Source organism: Bos mutus, chromosome 16 (genome assembly GCF_027580195.1).
Source record: "Bos mutus isolate GX-2022 chromosome 16, NWIPB_WYAK_1.1, whole genome shotgun sequence".
NCBI classification, from domain to species: Eukaryota; Metazoa; Chordata; class Mammalia; order Artiodactyla; family Bovidae; genus Bos; species Bos mutus.
This window is the reverse complement of record NC_091632.1, coordinates 57,723,620-57,738,325: the sequence shown is the minus strand read 5'-3', so window position 1 is coordinate 57,738,325 and position 14,706 is coordinate 57,723,620. Positions and strand designations below refer to the sequence as shown.

The 14,706-nt window shown below is 36.7% G+C and overlaps 1 protein-coding gene across 1 annotated transcript in view; it reads left to right on the top strand.

The window, feature by feature from the left end:
• DNAH14 (dynein axonemal heavy chain 14) overlaps positions 1-14,706 on the top strand; it is a 354,570-nt gene that overhangs the window by 292,762 nt on the left and 47,102 nt on the right. Inside the window, exons 71-74 of the mRNA XM_070384410.1 lie at positions 1,002-1,238; positions 4,557-4,642; positions 10,593-10,749; positions 12,906-13,116. Of these exons, the coding sequence (XP_070240511.1) occupies positions 1,002-1,238; positions 4,557-4,642; positions 10,593-10,749; positions 12,906-13,116 (691 nt within the window). The remainder of the gene's footprint in view (positions 1-1,001; positions 1,239-4,556; positions 4,643-10,592; positions 10,750-12,905; positions 13,117-14,706) is intronic.

The window sequence follows — 14,706 nt, the reverse complement described above, 5'->3', positions numbered from 1 at the left end:
ATATTTGGAACATAGAAAACAGTACAAGTGAAGTCACTCAGTCGTGTCCGACTCTTTGTGACCCCATAGACTGTAGCCTATCAGGCTCCTCCATCCATGGGATTTTCCAGGCAAGAATGCTGGAGTGGATTGCCATTTCCTTCTCCAGGGGATCTTCCCAACCCAAGAATCGAACCGGGTCTCCCACATTGCAGGCAGACGCTTTACCATCTGAGCCACCAGAGAAGCTAGAAAACAGTACAGAGCAGTACAGAGTTTCTTCAAAAAAAAACCTGAGAATAGAATTATCATATGATCCATTAATCCTATGTCTGGTTATGTATCTAAAAGAATTGAAAGCAGGGTCTCAGAGAGATATTTGCATATAGTGTTCATAGCAGCGCTATTCACAATATCCAATAGGTAGAAGCAACCCAGGTGTACACTGGTGACTGGATAAAGAAAATGTAGTATATACGTAAAATGGAGTATTATTCAGTCAAAAAACGGAAATCCAATCACATAGTACAACATGGCTGAAACTTGACATTATGCTAAGCAAAATAAGCAAGTCACCAAAAGACAAATACTGTATGATTCCACTTACATAAAGTACATAAAGAAGTCAAATCCATAGAAACAAAAGAATGGGTGGTTACCAGGAGCTAGGAGGTGGGGAAATGGGAAAAGGATTACCAGGAGCTAGGAGGTGGGGAAGTGGGAAAAGGAAATGGGAAAATGGGTACAGAGCTTCAGACTTGCAGGAAGTTTTGGAGATCTGTTTCACCACAACATGAATTATAGTTAACACTACGGAATTGTACACTTAAAATGGTTAAGGTAGTAAATTTGGTGTTATGTGTTTTATCATAATTGAAAAATTACATTTTATGTAATTAGTTTTTATATAAGATGGCTTTTTCCTCAACAAAAAATATTTATTAAGTATGTACTTTCTAATGAGTAACTAAAGGTAAAGGATACATCTCTTCTTATGTGATCACTTTTCCTTTTTTTGTTAGGCATATATGAAACCTGTAAAAATCAGCATCTTCAGTGGGTGTCAGAGTCCAGGTGGAAGCAGTGTTTTTATATCAGCAATGAACTAGAGCCTTTTTCTCTTCTATGTAAATCCCTGTTATCAAATGTGTCACAATGGAATGCTTTTAAAAACAGTAAGGCTGTATATTTGCTGATGAGCACAGCTTTCTCTTCAGAAAATGGTTCCTTGGAGGAAAGTGAAAAATCACCAGAGATAGGTAAAGTATTCAGTGTCTTAATCTAACTGCATTACATATGTGTATATAGATTATCAAGTTATCAATGTAGTTCAATATCATGAAAAAACTAAAGGGAGGAACGTAACTATGTAATAAGCACTTGTTATTTAATGTAATTCTCATTCCACATTTTTCTCCATTTTGCTTTGCTTCCAGATTTTTGCCACAAAATACAATTATGTTATGCAAAACATGATCAGCCTTAGATATATTTCCTTTACTTTTATTTCCCTGGGATAGCCAGAAATGGAATTGTTGGGTCAAAAGTATAGTTTTTATGTTAATAGTCGCTTCCAAGTTGCCTTCCTTGAAAGTCTGTGATAACTTACATTTCCACCAGCAATATATGAGTGCTCCTTTTCAAAGAAGAGTATTGGTTCTTTTTCACTTTTACCAATCTGAAAAGTTTAAAGTCTTTAAATTTATCTATCAAGTTTAAGTACTTTTTCAGATGTTTGCTGACCATTTGAATTTGCTTACTTTGCCCATTTTCTACTCCATTGTTGATCTTTTTTTTGTCCATTTGTTAAGAATCCTATTAGTATAATGTTGTTGTTCGGTGGGTCAGTTGTATCCAAATCATTGCGACCCTGTGGACTGCAGCACACCAGGCTTCCCTGTCCTTCACTATATCCTGGCTGCTGCTGCTGCTGCTAAGTCTCTTTGGTCATGTTCGACTCTGTGCAACCCCATAGATGGCAGCCCACAAGGCTCCCACATCCCTGGGATTTTCCAGGCAAGAACATTGGAGTGGGAGCTTACTCAAACTCATGACCATTGAGTCAGTGATGCCATCCAACCATCTCATCTTCTGACGCCTCCTCCTCCTCCTGCTCTCAATCTTTTCCAGTTTTAGGATCTTTTGCAATGAGTCAGCTCTTCATATCAGCTGACCAAAATATTAGAGTTTCAGCTTCAGCATCAGTCTTTCCAATCTGGGTTGATTTCCTTTAGGATTGACTGGTTTGATCTTGCAGTCCAAGGGATTCTCAAGAGTCTTCTCCAGCACCACAGTTTGAAAGCATCAGTTCTTTGGCACCCAGCCTTCTTTATGATCCAGCTCTCACACCTGTATATGACTCCTGGGAAAACCATAGCTTTGACAATACAGACATTTGTGGACAAAGTGATGTCCCTGCTTTTTAATACGCTGTCTAGGTTTGTCATAGCTTTTCTTACAAGGAGCAAGCGTCTTTTAATTTCATGGCTATAGTCACTGTCCATAGTGATTTTGGAGCCCAAGAAAATAAAATCTATCACTGTTTCCACTTTTTTCTCTTTGATTTGCCATGAAGTGATGGGACTGGATGCCGTGATCTTAATTTTTTAAATGTTGAGTTTTAAGCCAGCTTTTTCACTCTCTTTTATCCTCGTCAAGAGGCTCTTTATTTCCTCTTCACTTTCTGCCATTAGAGTGGTACATATTTGAGGTTGTTCATCTTTCTTCTGGCAATCTTGATTCCAACTTGTGATTCATCCAGCCCGACATTTCGCATGATGTACTCTGCATAAAAGTTAATTGAGCACGGTGACACTACATAGTCTTGTAGTCCTCCTTTCTGAATTTTGAACCAGTCAGTTGTTCCATGTCCGGTTCTAACTGTTGTTTCTTGACCTGCATACAGATTTCTCAGGAGGCAGCTAAGATGGTCTGGTATTCCCATCTCTTGAAGAATTTTCCACAGTTTGTTGTGATCCACACAATCAAAGGCTTTAGTGTAGTCAATGAAAGAGTAGATGTTTTTCTGGAATCCTCTTGCTTTTTCTATGATCCAGTGGATGTTGGCAACATGATCTCTGGTTCCTCTGCCTTTTCTAAATCCAGCTTGTACGTCTGGAAGTTCTCAGTTCATGTAGTGTTGAAGCCTAACTTGAAGGATTTTGAGCATTACCTTGCTAGCATGTGAAATGAGTACAGTTATACAATAATAAAATTATTTACTTATAATTAATTAGCATAACATGGTATTAATTTTTGTCTTGTTAAAAATATTAAACAGCTCATTCAAATATTTTTCAAAATCTGTCATTGCTTATTGGATTTGTCTGTAATATCTATAACATAAAAATGTTTAAATGTTTGTTATAGTTAATTATGTCTGTATTTTCTTTTATAATTTTTTAATTTCCAGTTCTGATTAAGAGGTTTTCTTCTTCCCTTAAAGTTTTCTCTCGGGTTCATTATTGTTTTATTTTGTTGCATTTTGCACTAATCTATCTTGGATTCATTGTTTATTATGCTGTAAGATAAGAGTCGATATCTTTCATTTAAAGGCACTCTTTACTGACTTTTTGTTAAGTGAAGATCTTTTACTTTGCAAGTAACCCCAAGTTTATCCATTTTTAACTAGATGTTCATGTATTGTGGACTTTTTAAGATCAACAGAATATATCTTATCTATTTTAAAAAGCTATTTCTCTTATCTAAGTTGTATTTAAAGTTAGACTTTGAGGAAATAATGTAGAAATAAAAGATTGGTAGAAATGATAGCTGTACAAAAGAGACACAGATGTATAGAACAGTCTTTTGGACTCTGTGGGAGAGGGAGGAGGGATGATTTGGGGAAATGGCATTGAAACATGTAATTAGCCTCTAATTAAAATAAATAAATTAAAAAAAAGAAATGATAGCTGTATATGGAATAGATGGAAATGAAAACTAGAATTTTTCCCACCTTGCAAGAAAGTGTGATCCTGTGGTGACTGTATCAAGGGTAAGTGTGACTCTCTATCAAAGGTAAGAGGGGTCAAAGTTTTTAAATACATTTTTATAATATTCAGTTTTTCAAAAACTTGAAAATCATTGCATTTCCATTTGATCCTCATTTCTTATATCCGTTATAGGTAGATTCTGAACAGAAATCTCTAGCCTCTAGAGTTTATTGTTTATATTTATTAGTTATTAGTTTATATTCTATTATATGAACAGAAGTCTCTAACCTCTAGTTATCAATTTATAAACAGTATATATTCAGGATCAGGTCGTAAAATATTGGCTCTGGCCTTTGCTTCTAATTTCTTTTCCTTCTGTCATCCATCATCTTTTCTAGTTCTCATTCTTCAACCATTTCACCAGAGACAAGTTGAAAGTTAAATCTACCTTAAGATATACCTCTTTTACAATATTAAAGATAGTTAGAGATGCCTGAAATCTCACAGAAATCTCACTTTAAAAGAAGTTAGCAGTGTTTTAAACAAAACCTCACAATTTTATAGTGAAAAAAAAAATCATTGTATTACCTTTTGGTGATCCAAAGTATTTTATTGTTAATCTCAGTTTCTCTAAATTTTATCTAGCTCAAGTTTTTAATGAAAATGAAGAAATATACAGTTCTATAAATTTTCCCTGGGAGAAACTCACTCCATTTCAAAGACTTATTTTGGTAAGATGTGCTATGAGAAAATATTGATGTTCTAAATGTTTTGAGCACCTTATCAGTAATTTAAACTATTTAAATTTTAAACTTTTATGAGCGAAATATATATAGATTTTGCAGTCTAACATTTAATGAACATTACTACTAGGGGAAAGCACTTACATTCCATTTTAATGTGCTTTTATGTGATGGGAGTTCAATTAGAATAACATTCTTAGCATCTTTCTGCACCCTTATTCATTCCTCCCTAGAAAGGAGAAAGGACTTGTCACACAGGTAATCTGAGAGATGAAATCACTGTGCATGGCTTAGCCCTTCTCCCCTGTCCCTTTGGGGATTAGCCTTCCTGCAAAATGTATAATTTCTGCTCTACTTCTCAATGCCATAAATTGTACAAGAATGTACCAGGGATTTTTACGGAAAAGTCAAAGACTGCCCAGCACTGCTTGAGACAGAAAAGTCTGCCGAATTCTACGGTTTGGTATCAGGAAGTACACCCACCTAAACCATATCCACCACCTTGGCCTGTATTGATAATAAAGGTGGTATTTTCCCTGATTCCTCTATTAGTCAATGCCTCAGAATCTGGCTGTGAGGTTGGCAGGTTAGCGATGTGAATAGGTGTCATTTGTGAGCCCTTTAAAGTAAGTAAAGCTTAGCATGTACTCCGCAGTTTTCATAAATTATCTCATTTAATCTTCATAATCATCTTGGGGGTAGACATTATCATTTCCCCTTTATATAGAATGCCTAATTGAGCCAGGACTGAAACTCAGACAATTTGACCCTGAAATCTGTGCTTTTACCAGTAACACCATGTTATACTTGCCAAAGTAGATTCTTTAAAGTAGATTTTTCTCACTGATGAGTAATCTGTGTATTTAATGTAGGTATCAAAAGCATTCAGAAATGAGATATAAATAAAACCTCAAAGTCTTAAAAAAAATAAAAAAATAAAGTAGATTTTTCTAAATTTGCCCTTATCACATCAAACAATCTTTAATTTTCACATTTAGCCTCTAGTTTGCTGCTGCTGCTGCTAAGTTGCTTCAGTCGTGTCAACTTTGTTCGACCCCATAGAGGGCAGCCCACCAGCCTCCCCCCCCCGCCCTGTCCCTGGGATTCTCCAGGCAAGAACCCTGGAGTGGGTTGCCATTTCCTTCTCCAGTGCATGAAAGTGAAAAGTGAAAGTCAAGTCACTCAGTCGTGTCGATTCTGTGGACTGCAGCCTACCAGGCTCCTCCGTCCATGGATTTTCCAGACAAGAGTACTGGAGTGGGGTGCCATTGCCTTCTCCAGCCTCTAGTTTAGGGAGGAGGAAATCCTTCCTCTTATTTCCCTTTTTCTCTAACTTCCTGAAAATGCCAGCCTTAACAGCGAATCATCTTTCTTTTGGTTTCTGCGTTAAATTTTATTTTTACATCACTTTAAAATTTACTCATGCTGTTGCAGAAAAAGATTGCACCTGACTTACAGACATTTTTATCGGGCTGTGATTTCGTTTTCTCAATACTTCAAGTACAATTTATCACTAACCAATTGAATTTGAGTCTTTGGAGATCTTTCTTACAAAATTTCAAAATCTCCAATAAAGATAACCAAAATAGCAGAGACTATTTTAAAATATTCTATGTCCTTATATCTTAAAGTGAGTTGTTTTCTTTCCAACTTTTTATTGTGGCATAGCATACATTCATTATTTCATTTACTCCTGATAATAATTCCTCTTAAGTTTATTTAAATATAAAATTCCGTGGCAGTAAGTACATTTACAGGATTGTGAAAACTCACCACTAGCCACTTTTAGAAATTTTTATCATCCCAAACACTGTACCAAAAAATTCCCCATTATTTCCTCCCATTAGACCATGGCAGCCAGCATTCTACTTTCTGTCCCTCTGAACTTGCCTATTCTGTTGTAATTGTTGTTCAGTCATTAAGGCGTGACCAACTCTTTACAACCCCACAAACTTCAGCACACCAGATTCCTGTCCTTCACTATCTCCCCAAGTTTGCTTAAATTCATGCCCATTGAGTCAGTGATGCTATCTAACCATCTCACTCTCTGCCACCTCCTTCTCCTTTTGCCTTCTATCTTTTCCAACATCAAGGTCTTTTCCAATGAGTTGGCTCTTCACATCAGGTGACCAAAGTATTGGAGCTTCACTGTCAGTCCTGCCAATAAATAGTCAGGGTTGATTTCCTTTAGGATTGACTGGTTTGATCTCCTTGCAGTCCAAGGGACTCTCAAGAGTCTTCTCCAGCATCACAATTCCAAAACATCGATTTTCAGCACTTAGCTGTCTTTATGGTTCCACTCTCACATCTGTACATGACTACCAGAAAACCATAGCATTGACTATATAGACCTTTGTTGGCAAAGTAATGTCTCTGCTTTTTAATACACTGTCTAGGTTTGCCATAGCTTTTCTTACAAGGAGCAAACATTTTTTAATTTCATGGCTGCAGTCACTGTCTACAGTGATTTTGGAGCCCAAGGAAAGAAAATCTGTCACTTCATCCACTTTTTCCCTTTCTATTTGCCATGAAGTGATAGGACCGGATGCCCATTATCTTAGTTTTTGAATGATGAGTTTTAAGCCAGCTTTTTCACTCTCCTCTTTTACCTTCATCAAGAAGCTCTTTAGTTCCTCTTCACTTTCTGCCATTAGAGTTGCATCATCTGCATATCTTAGGTTGTTGGTATTTCTCACAGAAATCTTGATTCCAGCTTGTGATTCATCCTGCCTGGCTTTCACATGATGTACTCTGCATGGAAGTTAAATAAGCATGGTGACAATATACAGCCTTGACCTACTCTTTTCCCAGTTTTGAATCAGTCTGTTGTTCCATGTCCAGTTCTAACTGTTGCTTCTTGACCTGAAAACAGGTTCTCTGGAGGAAGATAAGGTGGCCTGGTATTCCCATCTCTTTAAGAATTTTCCAGTTTTTTGTGATCCACACAGTCAAAGGCTTTAATGTAGTCAATGAAGCAGTAGATGTTTTTCTGGAATCCCCTTGCTTTCTCTATGATCCAGCAAATGTTGGCAATTTGATCTCTGGTTTCTCTGCCTTTTCTAAATCCACCTTGTACATCTGGAATTTCTCAGTCGAAGCCTAGTTTGAAGGATTTTGAGCATAACCTTACTAACATGTAAAATTAGTTCAATTGTACAGTAGTTTGAACATTCTTTGGCACTGCCTTTCTTTGGGATTGGAATGAATACTGACCTGGATCACAGTCTTGTCATGGCAAAGGGGCTTGCATAACTCTATGAAATTATGAGCCATGCCTTGCAGGGCCACCCAAGACAGACAGGTCATAGTGAAGAGTTCTGACAAAACATAGTCCACTGGAGAAAGGAATGGCAAACCACTCTAGTATTCTTGCAGCAAGAACCCCATGAACAGTATGCCTATTATAGATACTTCATATAAGTAGAATCATGCAACATTTATCTTTTTGTGTCTGACTTATTTCATTTAATGTCTTCAAGTTTCATCCATGTTGTAGCATGTGTCAGAATTTTTTCAAAGCTGAATACTATTGCATTGTATCCATATGCCACATTTTATTTATCTATTCATCTGTCCATGAACACTTGGGTTGTTTCCACCTTTTGGCTGTTGCAAGTAATGCTGCTGGAACATCGGTATATACATTTGTTTTTTTGTTTTTATTTTTGTTTGGGTTTGGTTTTTTCTTCTTTTGAGCCAAAATTTTCAAATTGAGAAATTTGACATAAAAATCCAGATTTCCAGCATTTATTAAAAAATTAGAAGATCAGCTAATACGTGGCCCACAATCATCCATAGCAATACTCTCTGCCCTTTTGGAGCAGTGTATCATAGTCTTCACTGCTCCCAATTATTTCCCGACACTGAAGTTGAATGCTATTTTCCATTTAACATCATATTTGCATAACTTTTTATTATACAGGAGAATTATTTTTCTTCAGCCCAACCCACTTCTCCAGTTTATGTTATCCACCTGACAACTTTATTCCTCTACTCTGTATGTGGATTATTGATGCAATTATGACATTAAGATGTATTTAAGCTATAGTAACTGAAAAATGCAGACTACTTAACAGTCTGTATAGTAAAAACTCCATTTGTGGGGAAAAAAGAACAGGTTAGAGAGATATTCATGTGTATGTAGAAAATATAAAGAACAACAAGAAACAAATAGTGCTTATCTAGGAAATAGGGTCTTCATATTTCAATGTATACTTTTAAAAAAATTTTATGTAACAAGTTATATAGCAAGTATTATTTGAATTTCATGTAACAAGTGTGTATTACCTTAACAACAAAATGAACTAGATTTTAAAACCCATGCTGCATTACTCTCCCCCATTAAGCTCCAAGTGGTTTTAGTTTGTCACTAGCAACTTTATGAGTATAGTCATCCTATTTACCAAACTCCAGGTCAGAAGACATGGTCTGATAAAATGTTAAGTGTATGTATAGGGAAATTGAGTTTAAATATTTGAAACTGGGTCTGACCTGTAAGAGTCAGAAATTGAGACTGCCACTTATGAGATTTAGAATATACTAGGGAGAAGACTCAGCCTAGTTAAAGGATATCATGGAGCTCCACAGGGGCAAGGACTTTGTCCAGTTTATTCAGTTCCTTCCATTTATATAATCCATTGGACAGAAAAGAGGGGGAAAGATGACAATGAGGAGATATGGACATGGGGAAATTTTTCAGAACTATATGTAGCTTCTTAGAAAAGAGCTAATAAAATTTATTTCAATGGAACCCATTCTTCAAACTTTTCTTTCTGTCCCACTACCCCCCCCCCTCCAATTTCTTGGGGTTAAAAATTACATAAGTGCAGAAATTTAATAAATGTTTGCTTGATTAATAAAATAAAGAAGGAACCAGCAGCATGATGGTGACAAAAGGTGACAATCACGTTGGGGAGACAGATTCTTAGCAGTGATGGACCACCCCTAATGGTATTTCACTTGGTTGATTCTCACACTTTCGTAACTGGAAATACTGGGGGGATTCTGCTGTTAGACCCCAGATTCTATGTGTGCTGCCAATTTTCATGTTTAAAAATACATATGTTGCAATTAATTAAAAATTTGAGATTAATTTTTCCAAAGGATACAGAAAAGAGCAAACTCAACATAATGAGTTTATATTAGGTTTCTTTTAAATATGTGAACTTGCCAATAGTTGATGATTTTTGACGATGACCCATGGTTCAATCTAGTACCTCCACACAGACTGACAGACACATACAGTTTTAATTTTGCCTTAAATGATGGAGTCTCTGAAAATGCTAAGCACAGAATGTATGATCATTCTGTAAAGAAATAGCACATAAGTGATTAGTTTAAAGCAGTTTTCATGGAAAGTGTCTGAAATTTGCAATGACTTCCAACAGATGAATTTCTATTTACCACCTGTATACTGTTTGCAAAACCTTTTAGTCCCTCTAAACTTCTCTGCAGATGTGTTCTCAGTTTGTTTAAACACATAAACATTGTGCTATTGATTTTCATTTTGTTAATGGAAGAGTCGGTACTTTTCCAACTATGCTATCCTGGATTTTCATCCTCTAATACCGTGGGGTTTTTTCTTGCTCTAGATATGTACAGCAGAGGAGGAAAAAAACCCAGGCACAAGGTCTCTTTTTGCAGAGTCAGGGACCCTAACTTGGATTTGCATGTACAAAGTAAGATCACAGTGTGTGAAAGATAGAGGCACCAGATAGCCCTGGCATCTAGGAAGGACCATAGGATGGTCAAGAGCAGTGGTGGGAGCTTTCCCACCACACATAGACTCCCCTCAAATTTTCCCAACACAAGGAACACCACAAAACTTTTGAAGGGCAACCTAAATACTGAATACTTCTTAGTGTGTTTCCTCTTACCACAGGGGATATTCCCTTGGGTAGTTTTTAAAGTTACTTATCTATCATGGTTTCTTTCTTAGATAAAAATTCTTAGACCAGAATGTTTAAAGAATTCTGTGGAAAGGTTTATAACTGAAAAAATAGGAAATGAATATATTCACAGCACTGGAACCAGTTTGAAGGAATCATATGAAGAATCCAATGCCAGGACTCCACTGATACTTATTCACTCCCATGGTAAGCTACTTGTGGACAGTTAAGATGACATGATGATGTTTTTCAAAAGATGTAGAGAAGTAGGTTCTGTGTCAGGGTGTTCTGTGTTTAAAATATTTCCCTATTCTTAAATATTTGGGGAAATTGTCCTATTCTTAAATATCTTAAAGAATTGGGCTTCCCTGGTGGCTCAGATGGTAAAGCATCTGCCTGCAATGTGGAAGACCCGGGTTCCGTCCCTGGGTCAGGAAGATCCCCTGGAGAAGGAAATGGCAAGCCACTTCAGTACTCTTGCCTGGAAAACCCCATGGACGGAGGAACCTGGTAGGCTACAGTCCATGGGATGGCAAAAGAGTTGTACACGACTGAGTGACTTCACTAAATATCTTAAAACTGTAAACTATATTAAGGATGAATCTTTGAAACAGTTTCACAGATATAAAGACCAAACTAGTGGATACCAGTGGAGATAATGAAGAGGGGTGGGCCAAGCTGGGGTAGAGGATTGGGAGGTACAAACCACAATGTGTGAAATAAATAAGCTACAAGGGTATATTGTACAACAGAGGGAGTACAAACAGTATTTTATGATACCTATAAATGAACTATAACCTTTAAGAATTATGACTCACTCTGTTATACATCTAAAAGTTATTTATATCATTATTATACATCAACTATATCTCAATTTAAAAAAAATAAGCAAATAAAGCAATAGCACATTTAAAAAAAAAAGAATGACTAAAAATGTAAAAGAACAAAGAAAAATGAGTTGTCCCAGATTCATGAATATGGAAAAATTTATCAGGGCTAGTTTTGTACGCAGAAAATACCTCCCAAACACACATATTATTGATGTGAAATTTGGGATTACCCTTGCTTTATTAACAATTTTAATTCCCATTGACCTGTGAAAAAATGTTATAAAATTATCAGAAATATCTCTGTTGATTGTATGCTTGTGTGCTTCAAGACTTCAAATGCATTTTTTTCTTTATCTTGTCTTTGCTCTACAGACCCTAAGCAAAATATTTTCTCCTAAGGAAAATACTTTCTTCATTTATTTTCTGCTTTCCATTATCTTCAAATCAAACATGTCTTTAGAACTCACCATTTTCAAACTTTGATTCTATTAGGAAAAGCCTTGTTCAAAGTGCCCCCATGTAGAGGCTTTCTCATCTGAAACTTTTCCATGTAAAGCAGCTGGCTATATGCCTGACATACTCATAACAGTGCTGTCTATTTCTTGAAAACTTAGCCTGACATGGCACCTAGGGCTGTGGCCATCACATCTATGTTCCAAACATCTGTCACCCTGTTAGACATGGCTTGACATATACACACTACATATAATAAAACAGATAACTAATAAAGAACCTACTGTATAGCACAGGAAACTCTACTCAGTATTCTGTAATTATCTATATGGGACCTATATGGGAAAAAAGAGTGGCTATATACTATATATGTATAAGTAATTCACTCTGCTGTACAGAATGGAAGATAGCACAACATTTAGAAACTTTGCTGCCAAAGCTTTTTCACAAAACATAAGATGCTCATACCTAGCTGCATGAAAGGCTAAAAATGAAGCATTTTAGCTGCGCACATGGCCATTTGGAGTAACACCAGGGTTCAGCTATAGAGGAGGAAGGGACAAGTAAGTGCTGGAGTAAACAACCCACAAACCTACTACTGCTGTAGTAAATAGTATCACCCCATCTGTCACCCCATTAGATGGGGTTTGACATATGCACACTGTATATAATAAAACCGATAACTAATAAAGAACCTACTGTGTAGCACAGGGAACTCTACTCAATACTCTGTAATGACCTAAATGGGAATAGAATCTAAAAAAGAGTGGCTATGTATATGCATATACATATATGTGTGTGTGTGTATATAGATATATATATATATATATATGACTCACTTTGATGTACAGCAGAAACTAACACAGCATTGTAAATCAACTATACTCCAATAAAAATTAATTTTGCAAAAAAGAAAATGGAAGAACCAAAATTTGAGCTCTACCTTCTGATTTAAAATACTAGTTTTTCCATTATGTGTACATCTTTTCCCACTGCCACTTAATAAATGCTAGAATGTATTTTTAAAGAGGTGATTAAATGACTTTACAATAGTATGTATCTTTCCATGTTGTTTTACAGGGATCGACCTCACCAATATGCTCCTGAAATTTGCACAAGAGTTAATGGGAACAACCAATCATGTGACCATGATTTCTTTGGGTCGTGGCCAGGCAGCTAAAGCAGAAGCCCTCATTGTTAAGGCCCTAACCAAAACAGAGCAATGGGTCTTCCTCCAGAACTGCCATCTTGCAGCATCATTTATGCCAAGCCTCTGCACTATTGTAGAATCGTAAGAGTTTTACATTTATTTGTAAGGGCTTCCCAGGTGGCTCAGTGGTAAAGAATCCACCAGCCAATGCAGGAACTACAGGACCCTTGGGTTCAATCCCTGAGTCGGGAAGATCCCCTGGAGAAGGCAACCCACTCCAGTATTCTTGCCTGGAAAATCCCATGTTCACAGGGGCCTGATGGGCTACAGTCCATTGGGTGGCAAAAAGTCAAACGTGACCGAGCAACTGAGCACCCGTGCACACATAAGAGATCAGATTATTATCAAAACAATGAGCTAAAACTGGAAATGGCAATGTACAACTGTGCTTAAACAGTGATAAAATAAAGTGTTAAGCCACTCAGAGGTAATGTAGGCTATTTTATGACGATTCTATTTCTCCAAGAACTTGAAAGCTACACTAGGAATATATCACTTTTTATAAGAAGAAAAGACCTCTTTAATTTTTACTTTCCATCCAGTTTATCAGTTTCTCTTTCTCCCCATCTCAAACTCTCAATAGATATACACTTGTACATACACATGTATATAGAAATGTACATGTGGCATAGTTTGTAATATCCTATTGCTTCCACACAGCAGAATATAATACCTCATATCCATATTTCCCAGGTGGTGCTAGTGGTAAAGAACCTGCCCACCAATGCAGGAGAATTAAGAGTCATGGGTTGGATCCCTGGGTCAGGAAGATCCCCTAGAAGAGGACATGGCAACTCACTCCAGTATTCCTGCCTGGAGAATCCTGTGGACAGAGAAGCTTGGCAGACTACAGTCTGTAGGCGTGCAAAGAGCTAGACTCAAGTGAAACAACAAGAACAGCATCCGTAATTTCAGTGATAATTTTCTTTCTTTTATTTTTATTTTTTATTTTTTTTGATAATTTTCTTTATAGGCTGTATTTGGTACCTATTCTGACTTACTCTAGTTCAACCCGTTGGCTGTTTTCTCCCAAAGTACTTGCTGACTCAAGCAAAAATTCCCATAGGTTCAGCCTTCTTCTTTGCAGTGAAAGTATTTGGAAATAGAATGCTCTAACTTTGCTTGAAGAATTAGCAAAGTGTTGAGTTAGTAATGTTTTAACAAATTGCATTCTATAGCTTTTTCACCAGATTTGCGTTTCTGTCTGCTTTACTGAGTATGGCCAATACTGTGTATAAAAGTGCCTTTATTTTTTTTTTAATTTTTTTAAATTTATTATTATTTTTTTTTACTTTACAATGTTGTATTGGTTTTGCCATACATCAACATGCATCCACCACGGGTGTACACGTGTTCCCCATCCTGAACCCCCTCCCACCTCCCTCCCCGTACCATCCCTCTAGGTCATCCCAGTGCACCAGCCCCAAGCTTCCTGTATCCTGCATTGAACCTGGACTGGCAATTCATTTCTTATATAATATTATACATGTTTTAATGCCATTCTCCCAAATCATCCCCCCCTCCCTCTCCCACAGAGTCCAAAAGACTGTTGTATACATCTGTGTCTCTTTTGCTGTCTCGCATACAGGGTTGTCATTACCATCTTTCTAAATTCCATATATATGCGTTAGTATACTGTATTGGTGTTTTTCTTTCTGGCTTACTTCACTC